The 25,487-nt window shown below is 34.5% G+C and overlaps 2 protein-coding genes across 6 annotated transcripts in view; both read right to left on the bottom strand.

Annotated features, from left to right (window-relative positions):
• Positions 1 to 6,814, bottom strand: part of LOC136037103 (propionyl-CoA carboxylase beta chain, mitochondrial-like) — a 51,384-nt gene extending 44,570 nt beyond the window's left edge. The window contains exon 1 of one of the 5 annotated variants that reach the window (XM_065719562.1): positions 6,699 to 6,814. Coding sequence is in view for 2 of the 5 variants with exons in the window: in XM_065719559.1 (XP_065575631.1) it covers positions 6,535 to 6,582 (48 nt within the window). In the remaining 3 variants the exon portion in view is untranslated. Of the gene's footprint in view, positions 1 to 6,534; positions 6,598 to 6,626 lie in introns of those variants that run through there. The other 4 variants (XM_065719561.1, XM_065719563.1, XM_065719560.1 and 1 more) reach the window with 4 other exon arrangements.
• Positions 6,815 to 9,763: 2,949 nt separating this feature from the next.
• The window catches only part of LOC136037100 (uncharacterized), a 66,760-nt gene continuing 51,036 nt past the window's right edge, over positions 9,764 to 25,487 (bottom strand). Inside the window, exons 9-12 of the mRNA XM_065719554.1 lie at positions 21,692 to 21,917; positions 19,246 to 19,519; positions 12,897 to 13,124; positions 9,764 to 10,906 (exon numbers count right to left, since the gene is read on the bottom strand). Coding sequence (XP_065575626.1) covers positions 10,241 to 10,906; positions 12,897 to 13,124; positions 19,246 to 19,519; positions 21,692 to 21,917 — 1,394 coding nt within the window. The 3' untranslated portion in view covers positions 9,764 to 10,240. The remainder of the gene's footprint in view (positions 10,907 to 12,896; positions 13,125 to 19,245; positions 19,520 to 21,691; positions 21,918 to 25,487) is intronic.

The raw sequence follows: 25,487 nt of genomic DNA on the forward strand, positions 1-25,487 counted from the left end.
CAAAATCCTTTCAAACATTTTGTAGCATCTTCAAGAAGCTATGGCCTGATTTTAAAAGCGGCATCTTCTGCCAATGAATGCTTGAGTACTTTTTAAATATAAATTTTCAATTTAACATGGGATTTTCGAGTTCCATCAGTTCACTTAATCACGGCCTTAAACCTTAAAACGAGCAGCATTTATCCTGTATAGGAGGAGGCCAACCCCTTCTCAGTCCCCTCTTGTAGTTTTACAAACTTTGAAAGATGCTAATTTGATTGGAAAGTGAGAGTTCTAGTACCTTTTTTAGAAGTCATAAGTGATTGAAGAGCAAGCAGCACATGTCCTACAACCGTTTTTAATACATTGTCCTTTTGTAACCCTTTAGGACATCTGATCAACATTTTGGGTTGACCTTTGGTTCAGAATATTCAAAATGTCAATAAATTTGTATCTAAGGATGGCATAACTCCAGACACCATGGGACAAGGTCTGTAAATTATGAGCAATGTCAACAAAAAATCGATATACTTTATAATGGAGAGGGCAGAGTATGCTTGGTCTTGGGAGTCCAGTTGTGTGAAACCTTCAGGGATTATTTTCAAGGTCAAAAAGGTCATCAAATTTCTGTTGTGGGACAGGGAAGAGTTAGACCTGGAAATATGCCACAAAAACTTTGTTCCTGGCTATTTGAAACTTACAGTGGTAAGCCCTTGGGCCAAGGGGACTATTGGTTCCTTTGAAATTGGCCCCTTCTCTAACCAAGGGGGCTAAAAAAAAGCACCATGTTTTTTGTTTGACCAGAAATTCACTTGGAACTTTGAGCTAAGAACAACCCAATACAGAAGGAAAATGAAATAAAAATATTACTTACCCTCAAAATGAAGCCCAAAAAAGGGCCAGAAAAAGACAAAAAACTTTTTTTCTCAACCATTTCAAATCTAAGGGACTATTTTAGAAACTTGGGGAGGGGATCATTTGATTGAATGTTTATGTGTCTTTTTTAACAGGCAAAAGCTACTGGTAAGAATCAACCTCCCTCTTGGTCCTTTTTCTGCTATCCAGCCCTATTCTAACCCCTATAGTACTGAATCAAATTTTGAGATATTTGTTTTGTTTAAAAACTTTAAAATGTCCAATAAATTTGCCTTTGAGGTTGACAACACCCCTAATGCCTCAATGTTAGACCTTTTCCTGTTATGATAGCTCAGCCTCCCATAAACACAAAAAAAGATTTAAAGTAAAATAAAAACAAATACTATAAGACATTCTACACCATATATTCTGCCTCTAGTCTGGAATAATTGAAATGTAGCACCGTTTTGGGTGACCAATGCCCCAACATAGAAATTGGTTTTCCACATTAGAGTTTCCTTAACCCAGGGACTTGCATATTTAGTATGTAAGTCATCTCAAAAAAAAAAAATCTTTTTTGGTCCTTTGTAAGCCCTATCTTTGAACAGAGCAAATAAATTTTTATTGTACTCTGGGTTACCTTAGCCAAAGGGCTTACGGATAAAAGTTTCAAGTCAATAAAAAGAAGTTATTTGCCCTTGGCCTCAAATTTAGAAGTCTTGCAACTAAAGTTGCTGTGTATATTAGGTTCCTCATGGCCCAAAGCCTAATAGCTTTAAGTTTCAGATTAACCACAGACAAAAGGTTTTTGGCCCTTTTCTCTGAAAATCAATATTTTTGCCAAAAAACATCTGCTTGGTTGCAATAGCTTTCATAGTATAAATTTAAATATAATCAAAAAAGTTTTTTGTTTTTTCACCCATCACCCATTTTTGGGAGATATATGCCCCCAGTCTAAATATTTTCTTTGTGCATCCAGAAACTTATAGTCCATATTTTGTTTGTTATGGGTTTCTTGGCCTGTCAAAAGAATTTTCCTTATTTGATCACACAAGAATTTAAGATATGTTGAATATTATTTAAAAGTATTAGAGCTGCATTTCTACCATCCAGAAGGAAACACTATAAATTCAGAAAGCACATGATGGAAACACTATATGCTGAATTTGCTGTTGTATAGCTTGTTTGCACAGCTTATTTCAAGGGGAGAGGGAGCAGTTTGATCAAATTTTTCACTTTGATTTGTCTTTTTTTGCTTATATTTCAGTCAGGAAAGGGGTCAGTAATTAATTTTGTCAAGGTACCACCAAACCTTGGAATGGCTCTGCTTGATTTTCATTAAATCAAATTGAAGAAAAGAGCACATATGGATAATTCATTATATATATATATATATATATATATATATATATATATATATATATATCATGAAAAGAGAAATCACCAATGCTACAGCACAAACACAAAAAAAAAAAAAAAAAAAAAAAAAAAAAAAAAAAAAAAAAAAAAAAAAAAAAAAAAAAAAAAAAAAAAAAAAAAGACAGAAGGAGAAAAGGAAGACTGTTTTCCTAAATTAGTGATTAATATAGACCAGCACTTGAATGAGGCCTTAACCCTACTCATCCATACAATCACATAGGTCAAACAGCATAGCCACACACAATCAACCATAAAGAATAATCCATGGACAGGCAGTCATGTCGTCAATAAGTATAAGTCGTCATTTACCAAACCATAGAAAAAATAATATAGACAAATAATTCAGAGGCAACACCCAACATAAGGGCTCATCAGGAGAATACACTGGCCTATATAGGGTTTCGCCACTCTAAATTCTCTACCCAGCACAGTGTTGTGGCTACCACAGAATATCCATGGCATCCCCGCGTCAGGTATCACCCCCAAAATACATGTCTATGAAAAAAACAGCAAATGTAAAACAACCAAGTATACAAATTGTGATATGTATTTGACCATTAGGGGGGGGGGCGACAATTCTAGTTGCTGGACAATTCAATTTAAGGTAAGTGCAGTGACATACTACTCACACATGAATATGTTAACTAACCCAAAAATAAGCTCTTTACTCAGTTACCAAAAGAAAGAAAAACAGAAGGTTATTCTAAAAGGCTTCATAAGCCCAAAGTCATTTGCAGAAGCAGTTAAGACTTTTTTTAGCTGAAGGATCATCAATGATTAGATGATTAAGTAAGGAGACCATGTCTTCAACATCAGCCAATGTTTTCAAAAGGAGACTTGACAAAGAATGGGAAGCCAAACCTTCAAGATACAACTGGAGCTGCCTATCCTCCTGTGTCTCACAAATAGTGGTTAATATATATATATATATATATATATATATATATATATATATATATATATATATATATATATATATATATATATATATATATATATATATATATATATATATATATATATATATATATATATATATATCACCATCATCATTTTATTTATAACCCATCAAAAAAAAACTGGGCAGAAAGCCCAGAAAAAGACAGGGTAAAAATCAAGAAAAAAAAAGAGACAACAGAAATAAAAACACACTTTGACAACTACAAACAAGGGACAAACAGAAATGACCAAAGATGGGAAACCTTCTGGCATTTGGTAGTGAAATCACAAATATGCTTCTCAATAACTCCAGCTGGGTTTACCAAATGATACTTTCTTTGCAGAAAAGAGTTATTTGTTCAAGTTGGAAGTTCCATTAAATACTTTACAAATTTGAAGTAAAGGAGATGAACTTGCTTTCTTTTGCCACAATTAAGGAAAGACAAAACAGGAGCAAGGGCAAATAAGGGAGGAACTGTCAGGCTATTATATAAGTGAGAACACTGAACTCTACTTAGATACAAAACATTTGAAGCCAGGAAGGCATATGCAGTGCAGATTTACTGGCATAATTTTTAATTGCCAGGTTTACAGTTTCTTTCAGGTTTGCTCCAATAGGCATGCCCAGGTAAGTAAGGCTGCTAGCAAAAGAAACCTCAGAGCCAGATAGACTTATTGAATTTCTATTCCCTTTATAGTTGAATGATAAAACAACTGTTTTATCAGTATTAAAGCTCAAAATAATGTATTTGTACTCTTCTTGGAGAGACTCAAAGGTTGAAGAGCATCCTCGAAAAGTGCAGGAAAAGTTTAGTAGGTTATTTGCAAACATTACTAACAAAAGATCAACTCCTTTGAAGATAAAAGTACAGTTCAGCTTATCCTGAGCACCAGTAACACAATAAAAAAAAACTGTAGAAATCAGAGCTCCTTGGCCTTTCAGAATCAGAAATAGTTGACTACCTTCTTTAATTCCAACCTTCAGATTTCTATACATGTACCTTAAACAAGTGATTACTGCAGCATCAGTACCTTTTAAGAGGGCCTCACGCAAAACATGCAAAAATATACACAAGTCAAAAGCTCTTTTAATCTTGGAATCAAAGAGTGAAGAGCACTTGGTGACCCAACCAGGAAAGATTTTGTCTTATTTGAAAGAACAAGGTAAAGCTGTTTTTCAAAAAAAATCTTCTATGTTTTTTTTAGGAGCACTGAACTCCCTTGCAAAACATTCAACCCACTTTTTTTCAGACACACTAGCACTCTGGGCTTTGGTAGACTTGCTGTACTTCTAGAGTTTGGAGGGGTCTTCAGCAATATGGATTATATTTTTCTGGATCACAATTAACTAGCAGTTTTTCAGTTCCTTGTCAAATTCCTGCTTTGTATGGAGCCTCAGGTCATTTGTTAAGCCATCTCTTTGGTAACCATGGTTGTCCCAACTTGTATACAAATGCTGAATTACTTGTATTCACAAGATCTCTATTTTTTGACCAATCTTCTAGCTGAAACTTTTTACAAACATGTCAAAGAGGAATGTGCTTCTTTTAGCACATCTCAGTGTGTGATTCATTTGTGCCAAGTAGGAAGTAACCTCGTCTGAAATGTTCTTTTCACTTTGTGGCAGCACAGCATGATTGCATAAAAGAATGAAAGGTACTTTGATTTTGCTCAGCATCTCATCACAGACTTTGCTGAAGGACTCACTTGACACATTTTTCTAATCTTGGTAGGAAAACCAATTTGATTCTGGATTTTGAGCCATAGGCGGGGATGAGTAAAAGCAAGTAGAGATAGGAAGGTGGTCAGAGTAGAATCCTTCTTTTAAAACTTTGACCTCATGACTACCAAACAAAGCAACAACATGGTCTAAGTTAGAAATTGAGGAAAGCAGCCCAATATATGAAAACTTGTCATTTTTAGGCCATACACAATAGTCAGGAGGAAAACAGCCTCAAAAGATTTGTGATCAGGAAGACATCAGGATGCTGATGGTGCTTGTCATACCCAAGCAACTTACATACTCTATCAAAATTTGACATTACGCAGTAGTATCTATTCTAAACCACAGAAGAATGGCCCCCTTGATCAAACCTATATATGGTCATTGTTACCAAGTGGGCTTGAATTGCATCTATCTTAATACTCTGAGTCTAAAGACATGTTACTAGGCTGTTGTACAGTCACAACCCTTTTTTATATTTAGTGTTAAGTGTTTTAACTGTCATCTCAACAATGGAGCCAAATAGATCCAGCATTGAACTGTGTTTTGAAGTGCAAATTAAGGTAACAATATGCAGAATAATTATAGCTAACATATTTTGCCTTCAGTTGCACTAGACTTTTTAACAAACTATATAAATATAACCCAAATTACATGTTTCCTATGCATTTTGCTAATACATCACCCTTGTTTCACCTGTGCACCCTGAAATTGACTCAACAGAGACAAATCAAGAAACAGAAAAACACATGGGAAATATATAGCCTACTTTGGGCTACATATTTATGCATGAGGGTGCACTGGGGTAAAGTATAGCCAAGTGGAACTGCAATCAAAGTGTGTCAGCTATAATGAGTCTGCATATTATAAAGCAAAAACTGTTTTCCTATTGTTTTCTTTCTCAAAAACATCAATTTTAAACTTACACCTGGAAAAGCAACCATGATATTTGAGAAGAACATAAAATTAGGAATCTAATATTAATAGGCCAGTATTATTTTACTGTCAAGTTTTGGTAAAATTCTAGTCAATTGACTTCTTGTCATCTCAGAAAGGGTTAAGGTTAGGAAAATGAAACTTTCAGGGATGAATCTACAGACTAAAGTATGTCCTGGGAAGGTATTTTGAAGCAACCACCTCTACTCCTTCTCTCTCTAGAGGGCCCTTACCTTTAATGACCATTTAAAATTTGTGTGTTGTAAAAAGTAAAACCTTGCAAAATAGATCTTCTGCTTAATTGAAGTACAACAAAATTGTTTTCAGCTTCATAACTTTGCTCAATTCCATTTTATAAGGTTTTAAAGATATGCAAATACATTTCTTAAATTTTGAAAAAAAAACATTGATATGGCTCAAAATTCTACTCAAATAATAGGAATTGCATTTTCAGAACTAAAGGCAGAGAAAAAGCAACTGGTAACTGCAAATTAAGGTAAAATGTTGTTTTGTCAATGTTTCAATTGGTAATTGAAATGTTATGTAGGCAAATTTCAAGGCCCTCTAGAGGAACAAGGAGTGGACTTAAGCACTTTAAAATACCTTCCTGGGACATACTTTAGCCTGTAGACCCATCCCTGAAAGTTTCATTTTCCTAATCTAAATTGGGAATATGGGCTAACTCTTGTTACTAGCAATCTTATGTCGCAGATAGGCAGGTACTCTGCCATAATAGTTAGTCCATCTTTATTGAGTAAGTTTTAATACAACATACGACTCTTTCTGATGATTTGGAAACGCGCTAAAATCAGAAAAGGAAAAAAAAAATTCACAGAAAACTTCAAACCGAGTTTTTTCCGCCTATTCTACTTCAAATTTGCCAACTGCAAGGCAAGTTCTTTATTTGGCCTAAATTTTGTTTTGTCTTTTCGGTCACACTAAAATAAAGAATTCTGTCTTTATGGTCCATCTCTTCTTGAAGTTTCTGAGATAAATAATAATTTAATGTAATGATAATAAATTACAAATTGTACTGCTGAATTTTGAACCTTCACTACCGGATCTTCGAACTTGTATCAACATTTTGAACCCTCTGAGATTCTATTGCAACTTCTCTGTATTTTTCTTAGTTTTTTTTCCTATTCTTAATTTGGCCTAGCTTTTGTTTCTCTTTTCGCTCATAGTAAAATGAAAAATGGTCCATCTCTTACTGCAATTACTGGGATTAATAATAATTTAATGTAATGATTATAATTGAAAAATTGTAATGCTGAATTTTGGACCTTCACTACCGGATCTTCGAATTTTTATCAACAATTTGAACCCTCTGAGATTCCATTGCAACTACTCTGTAATTCTTTTTCTTAGTTTTTTTTTCTTAATTTGGCCTAGCTTTTGTTTCCCTTTTCGCTCATAGTAAAATGAAAAACGGTCCATCTCTTATTGCAGTTACTGGGATTAATCACAATTTAATGTAATGATAATAATTTACAAATTGTAGTGCTGAATTTTGGACCTTTACTATCGGATCTTCGAATTTGTATCAAGATTTTGAACTCTTTGAGGTTCCATTGCAAAAACTTTGTATTTTTTTTCGGATTCAGTTTAATTTTGAGCTTATGGGCTACCGAATCTTAAAAGGTTTGGGTCTCCCTCTATTGTGACGTCCGTCACCCTTTATAATAGAGATAGAAAGTCAAATCAACTTCCATTTACGTGCATTATAGCATCTATTTTTAAAATCTCACCATATCTAAGGCCTCCGAACTGGGTCTGATTTAAATACTATAAGGTATTTGTAAAAAGTAACTGTATGTTATTTTTCTTCTTCTTTCCCCAAACAAACTGAGTCCAAACCTTTTATTTCTTTTGCAGCAGAGAAAGAACAAAAGCTGCTTTACTATTTTGAAACATACTGGGTTGACATGCATGATACCATGACTACTGTGTTTTATTGAGTACAACATCAGGTGTCAGCAAAAAACAAAACAAACTGAAGGAAAAGAGTGGTTTTTGTAACTGAGTACTAGCCTTAGTAGCTGAGCATTGTGCATATGTTTTGTAACCCACAGCCATGATCAAAGATGTTCCTAGGATTGATGGTTCCCGATGAAACATAAATTATAATGCCCCCCTCCCAACTCAAATATAAGCGAAAAAAGACAAACCAAAGTAAAAATTTTTTATCAAAGTGGAACACCACTCAGTCACGGCTAGGAGGAGGTTGCCCTCTTCCCCTTTTAAATGGCTCTGGTCCTGATATAATCTGGGTTATGATCGACGGATGGTATTTTATTGGTAAAACGGGGTTTGACATACGTAGATAATTACCATATATAATTCAAGCGTAGAAAACTGCCAGTGACTAAAAATATTCCACCAAGAAAAGGTTACTTACTTAAATGCCTCATAGAAAACAAATGTGATATACCTACTTAGTCAATTTGAAACCATAAATTTGTCCTCGATACGGCACTAGACCCTTAAAGTCCAAACCGGCGGTGATGATTTCCATCTCAAGGCCCTTCAGCCAGGAAGTGGAATGGTGGGATGAGAGCCAGCCATCTTGTGCTTTCGTACATCCTTCCTGCTTACTTTCTCCAGATTTCTCCAGGTACCCATTTAGAGCTGGGTCGACTCTAGATGAGGTTATAAAGTTACGATACTGACTCCCGCCCCAAACCAAATAATTGGATACACTAGGATTCGAACCCTCGCCCTTCGGACAAAGGATTCTAAATCCAGCGCACCAACCACTCGGCTAGGACGACTGGCTAAACACATGCATATAAGTTGGGGTGGACATACCAGTAAATAAGAACTGAAACTCGAGAGGTGGGAGATATTTTCTCTTCGCATTCTGGGTAAGTGTTTCTAGAATTATGGGTCTCTTAAAGATATTCTTTTTAATGTCGCGAATTTTTTTCTTTTTAATCCTGTATTATACATTGGTTTTTTCAAAACTTAAAAAGACTATAACTCTCGAAACACTGATTTGCCCTCTAGACCACAGGACCTAGTCTCTTTGATTTTAAGGCTATTATCTGATAAAAATATCTACATTTTACCCCCCCACCCCCAAAAAAAAGGAAAAGAAAAAAAGAAAGGAGTAGCCAACACCAAATGGACCCTATACAGTATAACTCTACGTCATGGTTATACGTTACAATATAGTGCAACTCTATAAAACATTTCAAGCATAACTCAACGTTCTGCACTTCTGAAAACACGATGGCTTGCATTTGATGCCTAAAAGAGACCAAGTGGCCCAAGCTTCGTTACCCAAATTACTAAAAACTTATTTCTCTGATTGTCCCCAATCCCCGCTTTTCTGTCTAGGTACTCGTGCCTTAATTTTCAAGCATTCATTAGTTTCAATTGCTATCACAATAATTTCACTAAACACCTAAGCCTTCTATATTTTTCACAAAACAGGAGAGAAAAAAAACTGATCATAATCTTACACTCCTTACTTTTCTATAGAGGCACCACATTATAGGTTACAAGTCCGACACGTTGGTGAAAATAATTTGGTTCTTAAAATTTGGCCAGGAGTACCGTGTACCAAAAATTCCCATAATGTCAATATTGCATGGGAAAAAAAATAACAAACATCCAATAAAACCCATTAATTTTTCCTTCCAAGATTTCTGTTACTAAAGCCTCCGTTTCTCAAATTGATAAGAAATGAGTTCGTTCAAGGATAAAGACATCTGAGAACTAGCGCACAAGCTCTCATTGGAGCTTCCAATCTGTCCTGTCACCGGAGAAGCGATGCAATATCAATCTGATGAAATTTTTTTTAATAAAGAACGAAAAAAAGACAGAGATTATATTATAGAACATTACAACCAGAAATCCTTCCCTGTTTAAGTATTAAAACCTGCTATGTGGTATCACCAAGGCTAGAGCTTTTTCGAAATTGTTTATTTATCTAATCAAATATTTTATTTGCTAATCGCTTTGTCACTTCATTATAAATTGGCTATGGATTTTTTTTTGATCCTAGGTTTGTCTCTGATACTAAAAAACTTGTAGTCGTTTCTTTTTCAAAAGGTAAAAATATTCAAAAACGAAAAAAAATAAACTGAGCTTATTTCAGGAGAGAAGTGCATAATAATTTTTTTATAATAAACTTTTAAGCTTCATTTGACATAATTATTTTGGATGTGCAAGATAAAAACAAAAGCTACAAGTCAAAGTTTGAATAATCAGTGGTATTTAAGCTCAATTTCAGCACCGAAATAGGATGAACACATACATTGATTTTCAAGACAGGATTAAAGAACATAAAGAATTTACCCCATAAATGAAATATGTGAACTTCTTTACAGATTTACAAACAGTATAAAAGAAAAGAAAGAAAGAAAAAAAAACTGCGAATAAGAACTACAAAACAGAATTCAAGAGCGAAATAGAGTCTCGCAATTTTTTCCTGTCAGTCTCTTCCAAAACTTTGTCACGTCTTATAGCTTGAGCCAACTTATCAGCCACATTTTCAATTTGCGAAACAAAGCTACTAATCTCAGAACTACCACTGTGAGAAGTAACAGGGTCATCAACAGTATCTGAGCTCCCATGACCCACTCTAATCTTTTCTTCTTTATCTTCCGAAAAAGATCGCTTTTCAAATTGCCTTTGAGCCCCTTCTTCTAAACCACCTTGAAATTCCAGAAGTACAGGCGAATACTCTAAAGTAATGTTTTTCAATTTCTCAGCATTCTTTTTGATATCAAAGTCTTGTTCATTTAAAGTTAAAAAACTACTAACAAGAGTATGTGCGTCTTCTGGAAGGCAGCATTGTAACACACTTTCTTCTTGGCATACTTCAGCAAATGATGAAAACACGCTTAATAATTTAGCTAGAGTCAAAGATTGGGCTTGATAATAGCGTTTAAAAAGAAAATGAAATGTCTCGCTGTATAAGCCAAAAATTTGCTGTTTGTAGTTTGATTCTTTGAAATCTGGGCGCAACCATCGTTCCATAAAATCCAAAACAGAGATATCCACATCAGAGCAGTTCAAACGAACAACTTTATTACAGCTTTTCCAAGCCTGTAATATAAAATTCAAGGATTTATTTGACTTTTCCCATACGAGAATTTGTTTCCTGTTCATATTTATATTGAAGAAAAAACGGTTGAAGGTACTAAAATAACAGAGAAATCATATTTACTTGGACATTCAGAAAAAAGTTATGGCGATATATAATGTTTCAACATGGTAAATTGAACTGCGCTTGTAAAACTTGCTAGGATTCCGCTACCATTAATAAATTTAATGGACCATCTTAGTATAGCAAATTTTTTTGCCAAATGTAAGGGACTTGTGGGATGGAAAGATCAAGTTACGAAGTAGGAAGCGTAACCCTTCAGTAAAATCAGGACTCGTTCTTGTTAGGTAACTGGAAAAGGGACAATTCTAAAATAAAGATTGCTGTTGGAACTACTTTGGACTGGCTAAGGAAGTTTCATCGTAATTGTCAAACAATTTGCATAAGAGCAGAAAACTGAAAATAAGCTTTCAGGTTTTACGATTGTAATTGACGACCAGTTGTTTGTATAAGAAACATTCCCCGGTTTTCAAAAAGAATTGTGAAGGTGCCATCGCGTGTAGACGCAATGTGATTTTTGCCCAGTGCTCTGAATGTCAAATTGAAGAAATTCACCGAATTGCGAGTTAACGGCAAGAGTAAAACTACGATTCTTAAATAGTCAAAGCATAGGACGAAATTCTTCAGTAGCTTTATTTCTCTTTCATAAAGAAAGTTTGATGGATTGCGACAATTGGCTTCTAATATTATATCTAAATAGAGTAGATGTTGCTTAAAATTGATGGAAATTTGGTCTTTAATAAATGAACCTAAGACTTCTTTAGATTTCACGACCTCTCTCAATGTAAACAATGGTCTCTTGGTGATTTTTGATAGATACTTATTTTGAATGGAAATACGGCCCTTATGGAAATAAAGTCAAGCGTTTCTCAAGCTTGAATTGCTAAAGGGAAACATGCACAACCTTATATATACTGAAAAGTTAATGAAAATCGAGAATTTTATTTCTAATGAAAAAATCTCCATAATCAATTATACAGTTTTTGGTACTAGCAGAATCTGAGTTCAAAAAAGAAATGTGAGTGAAAATAAATAAAAAGTAAGCTAAAAATATATAACACCAAATAGGTAAGAAAGCGTAGTTGTCTTTGGTAATCAGTAGGTCGTTAATGTTTGAAATTTTCCTAACGGAAAGTGCTGTCAAATTTAATTAATTAGTTTTGTTTATTTACTTTCACAGCTCAACGTAACAACACTGACAAAAAGGTGGCATTCCCCAAGGAGATTCGTATTTTTGGAACAACCAAAAGACAATTCTTAGAAAATCGCGATTTTCAGGTATGAATAGACTTAAGATGGGTTCCAAAAGCAATAGCAAAATGTTTTTATTTTGTTGTACTTGGTACTAGTTTTTTTTCATTTGATTTTCTTTCTATATTTGAATGGAAGTAGTTTTTCCAAAATGGTTGATCCATAAAAAAAAGCCTGTTTTTTGTTCAGTAAAAAACAGGCAACTGTTATGTTTCATTTACTGATGATTACAATCAGTTTAAAACTAACTTGCTTACAACTATATTAATTAGTATCTTTTATATTAATTTAAGATTAATTTGACTTTCTATAACCTTTGATGCGAATCACTTCACACTTTGTGAAGGTATGAAGGTATAATATCTACCAAAAGTTAAAAAAAAAAAAATAGGTAATTTTAAAGACCTTCTATTACTCCAAGCCCAATAATGTATGAAAAAAAAACAGTAAGAAAAAAGGGAATGCGTCAACCACGTTAATACATAAAGGTGACAAATTCAGTTATAGCTTAAAATGCCTTAAAAGACTCTTAATGACGACTTAATAAAATCCATAAGATATAGCGTTTGTATATACTTGCGGCGTAAATGATCTTCGACACAAAATAATGATCATTTTCAACAAGGCTAACCATTGGCAAACTAATCATCTTTGTAGTGGTGACAAAGAATGAATGCTTACTTGATGATGGGTTTCCTCATCAATCTTGGTAGGATCTAAAGTGGAAACAGCTTGCAATACTGATGATAACACGAGCTTTACAAGATAGCATGTCCCCTGATCTTTGTTAATGAAGTGGAAAATTCCAGAGAATTTCTCAAGGACTTCACACAGTCTCACGACAACCTTTTTGCAAAATGGAGATGTAGATAATCCAGGATTCCAAACAATTTTTTCGCACGAAGATACCTGAAATCAAAAGTGCAAAAGTGAATTTTTAAAATGAGAAACAAACAGAACTGTCGATATCCTACAGTTAGCGTAATAGAATAGTCGGCAAATTTTTTAGCCAAAGAGCCAAATATGAACATTACAACAATTTAAAAAATATCGGGAGCCAAATCTGCTTTGGTAAACTTTTACTACACTAAATAATTCGTACACTAAATGAAACTGAATTTCATCTTTAATAAATATTTATTAATGCAAACAATTTGTATGCATTAATAAATATGTTCTTATCAAGAACACGACTTCTCAGTTTACTCTTGATAATGCTCAAGCTGGAAAAAGACTGTCAGCATATATCTGCAGAGCCGAAACGGGAAACAACAGGAGACATGAGCCTTTCCAGCTGATTGTAAGAGTCAAGCATTAAAAATAGTCTTGTCTTCCTTCTCTAGGTCATTCAAAGCAGACCATATTTTCCTTATTCGAATATTTACCACACTTTTTTCTTCTCCAATATTTCCAATTTGACTATTTCCAAAGACGTTCGAATTCATAGTGCCATGTCTCTTTGTTTTTCAAATCCAGGAATTGTATTTCAAAGCTACTTATGTCAATTTCAAAGGGAGAAAATTTCCACTCGGTCATCTAAGCCTTAAGAGGGTTTTCGACAAATGCTAAATTTGTTCTGCTGTTTTTGAATTCCCGAAAGCTGCTAATAAATGCTTCCCTCATATTTAAAATCTTTTTTTTAAATAGTGTTTATCAATAGAGGAAATATTTTCTTGGACATGCTTCGGCAGGTTTGGAAGGTGAAACAATGTTTCCCATTCAAAATTCTGATCAAAAATGATAATTTATTTTCAAGTGTTATTACTTCTTCTAACACCAAAAAAAAAAAAAAATTAATTTTCCATTTTTTTGCATTTTACTATTCAGATGATTTAGATGAGACGTAAGGTCTACCATGAAATAAAAGTTTTGATCCACTGATCTTCTGTTTGTTTTGGATAGTGTACACCTTTCTCAAAGGGCAAGACTAATTTCCGAAGAAAGGCACACACAATATTTTAGAAATTTTTTTCCTGATAACTGACGGACCATATTATGAAGCAGAATATGATCATACTAACTCTCCATTTCAAATAAAAATTCTTTGAGTTATTGATAATTAAAGAGCTTTAGACAAAATGAAGTTAATAACGGTAATCACTAATTCTATAACTTTACAAATTTCTCCTGGAAATGTTTGCGCACAAAGTATTTCTTGGTAAATGACACAATGGTACACAAGTCTCCACGCGTCTGACCTTTGAGTGGCAATAATCCTAAAAGTTATTCTTTAGGTCCTGCATAAGATATAAATCCTACAAAAATTGAACTCACGCTGCATGATTTATGTCAAAAGACTCGTCGACTGTTATTACTGAAGCCGAAACCAATTTCAGGTCTTCGATATCCTGGGTGGTTATATTCGAACTTGTTCTATCTTAAATGGTTTTGGCAGACAATTGTAACTCCTTATCTCTTTCCAGAACATCTGCTTTGTTCGTAAAATCTCGAAATAGCTCATTGGATGCATTTGTAAAAAAAAAAATATATGCATTCGCCGCCTGTGTACGGTTTCCCTCTCCTAGAAATATTCTGACTACCAGCAAAACTTGTCATATTAATATTGCTGGAAGATTGCATCCAGTTATTAAACATAGTAGTTGACGACTCTTGACTCTTCGGAAGTTCCTCAACTGCTTTCTTCCTTGCATCACCGGTACGATTTTAGTGCTATGTGACGTGTGCTCTATATAAATTTGACTTCTTGTTATGTGCGAATTTCTCACTATAAGTAAGACATGTCGGAAGTCTATTCACGATTCAAACAAACGCAAAAATTTTGGTCAACTCAACGTTAAATTCGCTGTTTTCCTCTTCCGTTTTTCTTTGCTTTTTGTGGTAGTCATGTAAATTGGGGTGCCTATAAAGATGTTCCAAATATATTTTTTTTCAAAAAGCCACCAATGCGAAATTGTTGTTATTATTAAATTGATTAGAATAAAAAAAATCTTTCAAAAACATACTTTTATTAATATATGTAACTGCACAGAAAACAAAAAAGAATTATATTTTTTTGTTCATCATCAGGATAATAAAAATTTTAATATGACCAAAACTGGAAGAAAACTTCCAACATTTGAACAGATAGAAGTTATCCAAAATCGATCACAAACTGTGTACCGGAACCACAGACATACATAGCAGGTTTAATAAAGTTATATAAAATTACAGGCAAGATGTGCAGCTAGAACGAAAAATACATATTTGTGGTACCTTTATATCATACTGGAGTACGCCGGAAAAATACGAGCAATTTCAGCCGGTAGCTTGTACATGGTTTGTGTTTATGTTTGTGAAAACTGATAGAATTAAACTCGATATTCGTTACGTATTTTTACAGCAATATAAAGTTTACTTACCTATCTATATTTTAACCTAAACTAAAATAATACATAAATAATACAATAATATCTCGATTTATAGAAGAATTTTAATTTATAAAAATAAGGTGAAAAATTTTTCTTACGATTATTATAACAAAATATTATTGTACCTTCCGTGGAAATTTGTGCCACAGCCGCAATTAAGGAGCCAAAAAGCCACACGTGGCTCTGGAGCCATAATTTTCCGACCAGTGCGTAGTCCAACAAAGTTGTTCCAGTACTATGTTTTGTATCACTATTTGTCTTCATTTTGTTTTTGTTTTTCTTCACAAAAAATCAGTCAGTATATGAGACTGATTCCTCTAAGGAGTCTTTATCGACCAGTTACATTTACAGAAAAATATTTACGTAAAAGAAAGTATAAAAAAACAAAAAAGATTTCCATATCGTATTAAAAGATTTTACTAGCAGGGGGTTCTAATCTTAACAAAAAACGAGAAAGAGAAATATTCAATTAGGTATTTATCCACTGGTCACACTTAATAGATAATAGGGGAGATAATAGTTAGGCCATAATTCAGACGAAGAAAAATTTTACTGCCTCTAAATTAGTATCCCCTACGTAATTAACACTAATGTTCTACACAAAATAAAGCAATTATATTCAACTATACAATATAATTTTGAGGATGTTTCTGATTTGGTTATTTAAAAAGCTGTCATCTCGAAATACTTTACTACCCTTTTTTACTTTCTGGTAAAATTTGAAAAGTTGATATACAACTTTGAGCATAGTGACACAGAATTTAAATAAAAACAGAGAGATTGAAGAACTGAAAAATAGATATATTAAAAATAGATGTTTTTTGTTTGTTTTTTCCTTTTGTATCGACGATTTATCATCTAATGCCTTACTTGTTACCAATATCACATCAACTATGTGAGTTCAGTCTCATCAACAGTAAATTTGATACAGGAGTTTTTATTAAAAATAAGAGCTCATATGGCACTTGTGACGAGGTCGGAACCTAAAATTAGACTCGGTACTAGAGCTATTGATTTTGTTGTTCTTTGTTTATTGTATTTGCAAAGATAAACTTAATAAATACAGTGTTCCTGCAGTCTCTTTTTCTTCGGTATTGTAACGTTAGTCCCACAAAGTTTCAACCCGGTCTCTCCACTCTAAGCGTTTTCCAAGATTTCCAGTTTCCCCCTCCAACTCTCCCCAATGTCACCGGATCCGGTCGGGATTTAAAATAAGAGCTCTGAGACACGAGGTCCTTCTAAGAATCAAATTTCATTCAGATTCACATGTTCGTAAGTTAAAAATACCCCATTTTTTCTAACTTTGGATTTGTTCTGGGGCTTCCCACTCCTCCATTAGCTCCATTCTCCGCCCTCTACTCTCAAAAGGGGAATCATTCTTCACAATGCCTTTTCCCATCGAGGTAGACCTTTCACGATTTTGTCCAGTCAAAAGCGTAACTGGTGTGGTCTGGCAGTCTTCTTGGAAATTATAGCTTTCAATTCTTAGCTCTCTGCGGGCAAGGGTATGCTGGTAAATAAAGATACAAAATCAAAACTGCATATTGTGGCATTCTCCCCAATGTTGATGCTATTTAGCCTTTCAACTACTTCCTTAGTATTTCTTATTGTGTGTTCGTTGCTGAGGGTTATGGATCTTAAAATACCAGCCAAATACCTTTCCAACTTTTGTGCAGCTGAACCTACTGTTGAAACAATAGGTCTAAGGGGTATATCTTGTTTACCTCAGACGGTTGTCCATTTCAGTGCACCTGCTATGTTCCAGTGACCGGCTATAGAATAGGAAACATCCGGTTAGGCTATCGAGCACTTTTTTTGAAAATTCCCAAGAATTTGTTTCGTAATTACTTTCAGTGTTAAAATGAAAATATAGCTTATATCATTAACGAAAAATTTTTGCATTTGGATAATTTTTTTCTCACTTTGTACTTTATTTAAATTCCTTTTTTTCCGGTTGCACAGGCGACTGAAAAGGGGAGCAATCAACTGTGGGCTTATAAACAGGAGTTTAAGGGTTTTCAATCATGGAGGTGAGATTTTAGTAGTAGAGCTTTGATGGTTTCAAGCCACCCCAAAAATGACACTAAAATCGCATTTTTATGTTACGAGGCGTTTTATGATGTTTTAGGTGTAGTTATGACAAAATTATAAAAAGGCGTAAATGTGAATATTAGCTTTCAAATAACATCAAACATCTCTCTAAAATATTCTAGTGCCCTTTTAGAGCTGGAAAAATAAAACAGAAAAAGGGAGACTTATCAGCGTTTCTGGCTCTTTTTAAAAGTTACCCGAAATTTTTCCACAATGAAATTTAATATTCGTTTAAATAATAGCTTTCAATCCTGAATCAGCATTGACGGTAATTTTTTCTTACGAGAGAGTATTTTTTAATGTGTTTTTGAGGTTTTGGCTACAATGTACCGTGGCTGTCTCTGTACTAGGGTGCAGCTATTACTGCAGCCATGACCTTCAAATATACGAGACAGAGGGATAAATTGTCGCATTTTAGAGGAGGGAGGGGGGGTAATTTTACACTGAAGCGGCATAAAAGAAACGCACACAAAAGAACTAAGCACCAAATAAAGACCATTTCATTCAAGTCAGCCTTTGTCACTTCCGACGAAACGGGCGGAATTAGATGTTGTAATTATATCATTGATTTGACAAGGAGCTGAATAAGGTTGAGTCAGACAGGTTTGGGTAAAACGGGGGTTGAGTTGAATAAGAATTGAGTTCAATAAAGGATGAAATTGCACGGAAGTTGAGTTGAACGAGGGTTGATCTGAACTGCGTTGAGTTACGGATATTGAGTTGAGTGTGTGTTGAGTGGCACATAGGTTCAAATAAACGGGGTTTGAGTTGCACGAGGGATAAATTGCAAGGGGTTGGTGTTGCATGAGGGGTCAGTTGCAAGGAGTTGGTGTTGCATGAGGGTTCAGTTGAACAAGAGTTTAGTTACACGAGGGTTCAAAAATTCTTTTCCTGTTTGCAATGTTCTTTTACTGTAACATTTTTCAACATTTCATTTATTATTTTATTCTTTGGCAAATGTCGACAATCAGTTTTTAGTGTCAAAACTATATAGTGTCATAAGACATTAGGCCAATTGTTTAATTATTCTAGCTGCAAAGATCTTGCTTTTCTGGACAGAGAACGATTTTTGTCCAATCAAAAACTAATTAATTTTTCTTGTCAAACTTCTTTCTCCTCTAACCAGAGACGTAAACCATTTAACAGAAATACAAAAACAATCTTTTCAAGGTGCTATTTTATTGTTAGAAGAAACAATAGTCTATATTCCTTTGAAAACAACTGTCACTAGTGATATTATGTAAGTGACTGGCATTAAAGAGGATCTCGGATATATTTGTATAGAACCCAAAATACGAACCAAAGGTCTTTAATTCATATTGAGCCCAAATACACACGATTGCATGAGACAGCTTGGTTGAGTAAAATTAAAAACATCTTGTGACTAATTTTATTTTATTTTTTGGGGAGGAGGAGGGGTAAACAAAACCACACCCCTCCCCCTGTACCTGAAATGAATTAAGGTAACTTACATGAACATTAACAAATAAAACAAAGCACCCAACATTACTGATGAACTGACTTGATTATTAAAGCAGCCGTTGTAGTGACTAAATACAATTATAGCTTACCAGTTTTTCAAGTCTCGCAACTGTCCATTCCTCAACGATCAACAAAGAAGCTAAAATCACTTCAACGCTGTCTTCATCCCACTGATTGATTGGAACATATGGAGAGCTTGCAATCTTGGGAGTATCAGAGGGGGCTAGCATGAATGCCAACCGTCTAGTAAGAGCTACAAGTCGCTGATTTTTGACTGACAAAGTGTCAGTTAAGCAGGACAGATCAGCTATCGTTTGTTCAGACAATTGGAACAGTTCGAAACAGAATGATTCAGTGCCATATCTAAAATTAAGAGGGATTGGAAATTATTTTTGAAACGCAAATTTGTAAGAACATTTTACAAGAAATCATGTTTCCATTATACAGAAGAATTTTGTACGACTGCTGCATATCATTACACATTTAATACCTTATATTGTATTCTGGACAGGGTTGCAATCCGATGAAAAAATCACTAGATTTCAGTGATTTTTTGGTTGATTTAGCTATTTTCTTCAATAATCTAGTGATTTATGTGCCAAATTAGTGATTTTTTTCTTTAGGCAATTTAAAAATTACAGGAAATAGTGATAAATTAACAGAGGGGGGGGGGCAACCCCAGTTACTAATTTTGGCGCATACATTCCCAGCATTGCTTTTCTTGCATGGACGTGGCAAACTACGCATAGCTCTTATTGTTTATGGGAATATATTAAAAGAATATCGTCCATTTGCAATTGCTTCTAGTTAAAACTTCAGGTAATTCTTACAAGCTATGTGGAACTCTGAGAACTCAGCAAGCATTTGCCTTAGAAGGAAAAAATCTAAACTTTGAATATCACAAAGAAGAATTAATTTTAAATTTCTAATGTTTCGGGTGACCAAACAAAAGAAACTAAAATTCCGAAACCAAACAAACAGTTTCCAGAGGAGGGGGTTGGGGCTCGATAACAATTGAGCCGTAAAAATGAAAGCTTCTTGAGCGTTAATTTAAATTAATATCGTCTTATCATGATCCTAAATTCACACATACAATGATATACAGACACAAAAAAAATTAATGCAAGGAAAGAAAACAATGAGATTCTTCAAGCATAACAACAAACATTGAATAATTCTTTGATGAACTTGGACACTACTTACCATTTAAAATACGTAAGAAACTCTTCAAAATTAAGCTAGAAACAACTCTCTTTCTTACTTTAATTTGGATTCAGTACCTTTAGATAGAAACAGCAGATGAACAAAAATCTAGAACAGGAAACCTTTTTCTGTTGTGGATTTGTGCCGTCAAAAATTATTTAATCGACCATACGTAAGTTGCATGACAAAATACAAACAAAAGAAATCCATATGGAAACTTAAACCTTTAAATCCTTGATTTTAAACTTCATCAAAAAAAAAAAAAAAAAAAAAAATCAAAAGCTTAGTTAATTAAATTCTTTTCTTTAAAAAAAATTCAACTGTTATATTATGTTTATTTACTTATTTTAGCATATACTAACCATTTTTTTAAAGCGTGAAATGCCATTATACTTTCATATGAATCATCGTAACTCGCAAGAACTAAAACATAAGCATTGTTATTTTTGGACTCCTCGTCTTGACTAGAGGGTTATTGCTGGCGTTTGCAGTTAAAAACCCAATTACAGGCTGAAAATTTTGTTACTAAAAAAAAAAACTTGTCAAGTTTTTTACTTAAAACTTTTGTTAAAAAAAACTTTTCTATGTTCATAGGGAGATATATTATAAAGTCAATTTAGGGGGCACTGCAACGAACCCTAAAATTTCAAACAACAACCTCCCTAAAATACTCCAATCACAAATTATAAACATTCAATCATTAAATAGAGTTAGAACATAAATTCGACGGAAGCAATCTTTATGGGCCACCATACGCTGTCTTGTCAAATTTCAAATAGCACCTCTTACTCCAGACAATATTCCATTTTAAAATCTAAAAAAAGAAGCAGATTTTGTATGAACGGTTTTCCCTACAGAAACAAGTAAAAAAAAGGGTTCCTTTAAAAAAAAAGTTAAGCAGCTTTCTAAAACACTTTAAAGACATTTTCTTTGTTGTTTCCATAGACGCAATAGTTTATAGTTTGTGTCACATGAAATGACAAAGTCCTCCCCCTCCCATTTCCCTATTACATGCATTGAAAATATATATTCAATGTATTGTTGCTAAAGTGCGACTTTTGTCTTGTCCTACATAAAGTAAACCCCTTGCTATGTAATAGCTCAATTCTAACATAAATCTGACAGCCATTTTCAAATACAGTATCACCTAGTCACCACCAATTCGCCTATCTAAAAATTTAATTCGCTCCAATTTCTATTATAACCTTCCAGGAACCATTTGAGTTAGTGTATTTTGTTTAACAAGGGTAGACATTAGTTTTTCTTTTTTTGGATTGAAAGAGACAACAAGTTCATAAGCCATGGTTATAAGAAAAAACAAATTAAAAATACCTTGCCATAAAAACGAGAGTATCAGAAGCTGCAAAACCGCTCAAACCAGGCTGAGAGACAAATTTTAGAAGCACCCGAACGACATCTTCCACCTCTTCAGGGAGTAGAGTTGCAGTTAAAGCCTGTATTTTAGTCACTATTACTTCATATATGGGCAGCATTGGTAAAGGTTGTCCGGGTAACTGAACGCCAGGAATGAAGCCTCCAACCATCATCTCAGAAGTGCCTAAAAGAACTTCTATAACAGATGGTCTCTGTCTCTCTCTTTCAATATATACACATAGTACCGGGAGCCGCGTGGCACAAAGCACGCGACATTCTCATTGTCACTTGTCTTCTAACCGCAGACAATTTCAGACAATTTGCTGTCTTTTTATATTGCAATCTTTTCAAAGAATTCAAAGCAAGTCTGATTTCTAACAACGATATTTACTAAGCTTCAACCTTTTGGTTTCCTTTTTTAAGGTTTTTGAATTGTTGTAATCCCTTGTTAAAATATATACAAATATATTTACAACTAGCTGTTGGGGTGGTGCTTCGAGCCACCCCAACACCTAGTTGGTGGGGGCGCTTCGCGCCCCCCCCCCCCCCCAAGCCCCCCGCGCGCGTAAGTCGTTACACGCCATTTTAGTTACGCGCCATTGTAGTTGTGTCCCTATTTCCCACCTGTGAATATATATATATATATATATATATATATATATATATATATATATATATATATATATATATATATATATATATATATATGTTTTTAACTACGTAAAACTTACGAATATACGACATTCTTTGCTGTCCCATTGTCTGTGCATATAAATAGATTGTCAGGTTTACCGACTCTTGAACATGCAACATATAATTCTCAATGGGCAAAACAATCCGTATTCAGATTTATACCTCAAGATTCTAATGATTGCCCTTGAGCTTTGTTGATGGTGATTGCTAACCGAACATTCCCTATGTCCCCGTCGTCATTTATATATCCCCCTGTGCCCCCCGGCGTCCCCGTTGTAGTTGTGTCCCTGTGTCCCGGTCGTCATTTATATTCTTTTTAGTTTTTTTTTGGTTTTTACTTTTTTTTTAGTTTTTTTTCTTTTTTCTTCCCTGTGTCCCGGTCGTCATTTGTGTCCCGGTGTCCCAGTCTGTAATCTCTCTTTGAGTGTCCCGGTCGTCATTTATATTCCCTGTGTCCCGGTCTGTATATACATTAGTTTTTGAATTGGTCTTTTTTTTAGTTTTTTACCTTTTTTTTAGTTTTTTTTAGTTATACCTCATGATTCTAATGATTGCCCTTGAGCTTTGATGGTGAGTTGATGGTGATTGCTAATCGAACATTCCCTGTGCCCCTGTCGTCATTTAGATATCCCCCTGTGCCCCCCGGCGTCCCGGTCGTCATTTGTGTCCCTGTGTCCCGGTCTGTATATACATTCGTTTTTGAATTGGTATATGATGAAATAAATTTTGTGTTTTTTTCCTTTTTTCTTTTTAGTTTTTTTGGTTTTTACCTTTTTTTAGTTTTTTTTTTCTGTTTTCTTTTTAGTTTTTTTGTAGTTTTTACCTTTTTAGTTTTTTTTTAGTTTTGTTTTTCTCCTTTATTTTTCAGTTTTTTCCTTTTTTTCTTTTTTTTTCTTTTTTAGTTTTTTTTAATTTTTTTATTAGTTTTTAGTTTTTTTCTTTTTAGTTTTTTTGTAGTTTTTACCTTGTTTTAGTTTTTTTAGTTTTTTCTTTCTATTTTTTTTTTTGTAGTTTCTCAGACCTAGAACCTGGAACATAACGCGTTACCAACTCAGCTACTCGGGTTTGAATACATTCGTTTTTGAATTGGTTTATGAAATAAATTTTTTGTTTTTAGTTTTTCTTTCTTTTTTTTAGTTTTTTTTTTGTAGTTTTTACCTTTTTTAGTTTTTTTTCTTCTTTTGTATTCAGGGTTGAACCTTTCAGATCTACAACCTGAAACATAACGCTCTACCAATATTAGTTACGCGCCATTGTAGTTGTGTCCCTATCAATTCAGACGTCATAGGCGGACAGACAGACAGACAGACAGACAGACAGACAGACAGACAGACAGACAGACATAACCCACAAACAACTTATTTTTATATATATATATATATATATATATATTGTGATTCCACGGCACGCTTTCTGTTCTTACTTTCTCTATCAGCCGCAAGCCTGTTTTCTTGCTGTTCTTGTGATTCCTCGGCACGCTTTCTTTTCTTACTTTCTCTATCAGCCGCAAGGTTTTTGGCATAGACTCTTTGAGCAGCTTCCTCGGCTGTTGCCATTGTAGGTTCTTCAGTCATTTTACAATTAAACATTTTTCCGTCCACGATCTTCTTACAATTAAAAATTTGTCTTTTGAGCAGCTTCCTCGGCTGTTGCCATTGTAGGTTCTTCGGTCATTTTAAAATTAAACATTATTCCGTCCACGATCTTCTTACAATTAAAAATTTGTCTTTAAACGATTTTCCTAAATACCTTTAATGACGTCATCGTCATAACAAACATGACGACAACTATCTTCATGACGGCATGACGACATTTCGTCACTCGACAGACCAACAGACAACTTATTTTTATATATTAAACGCCATATTAGTTACGCGCCATTGTAGTTGTGTCCCTGTGTCCCACCTGTGAATATATATATATATATCTATATATATAAAAATAAGTTGTCCGTGTGTGTTGAGTGACGTCATGTTTGTGTGTCAACTGACGTCATGTTTGTTGATTAACGAAATTATACACCGGGACATCGGGACACAAATGACGACCGGGACATCTATATATATAAAAATAAGTTGTCTGTGTGTCTGTGTGTCGAGTGACGTCATGTTTGTATGTCGACTGACGTCATGTTTGTTGATTGACGAAATTACACACCGGGAAATCGGGACACAAATGACGACCGGGACACCAGGACATAGGGAATATAAATGACGACCGGGACACTCAAAGAGAAAGCGACCGGGACACAAGGAATGTTCGATTAGCAATCACCATCAACAAAGCACCGGGACACAAATGACGACCGGGACACAGGGAATATAAATGACGACTAGGACACTCAAAGAGAAATTACAGACCGGGACACCGGAACACAAATGACGACCGGGACAAAAATGACGACCGGGACACAGGGAATATAAATGACGACCGTGACACTCAAAGAGAAATTAAAGACTGGGACACCGGGACACAAATGACGACCGGGACACAGGGAATGTTCGATTAGCAATCACCATCAACAAAGCTCAAGGGTAATCATTAGAATAATGAGGTATAGATCTGAATACAGATTGTTTTTCCCATGGACAATTATATGTTGCATGTTCAAGAGTCGGTAAACCTGACAATCTATTTATATGCACAGACAATGGGACAGCCAAGAATGTTGTACATTCGCAAGTTTTACGTAGTTAAAAATATATATATATATATATCTATCTATATTGACAGGTGGGACACAGGGAAACAACTACAATGGCGCGTAACTAATATGGCGCGTAACGACTTGTGCGCGCGGAGGGGCTTGGGGGGCACGAAGCGCCCCCACCAACTAGGTGTTGGGGTGGCGCGAAGCGCCACCCCAACAGCTAGTATGTATATATTTTTAACTACGTAAAACATGCAAATATACAACATTCTTTGCTGTCCCATTGTCTGTCCATATAAATAGATTGTCAGGTTTACCAACTCTTGAACATGCAACATAATAATTGTCCATGGGAAAACAATCCGTATTCAGATCTATACCGCATTTTTCTAACGATTGCCCTTGAGCTTT

Source organism: Artemia franciscana, chromosome 16, assembly GCF_032884065.1.
Source record: "Artemia franciscana chromosome 16, ASM3288406v1, whole genome shotgun sequence".
NCBI lineage: Eukaryota > Metazoa > Arthropoda > Branchiopoda > Anostraca > Artemiidae > Artemia > Artemia franciscana.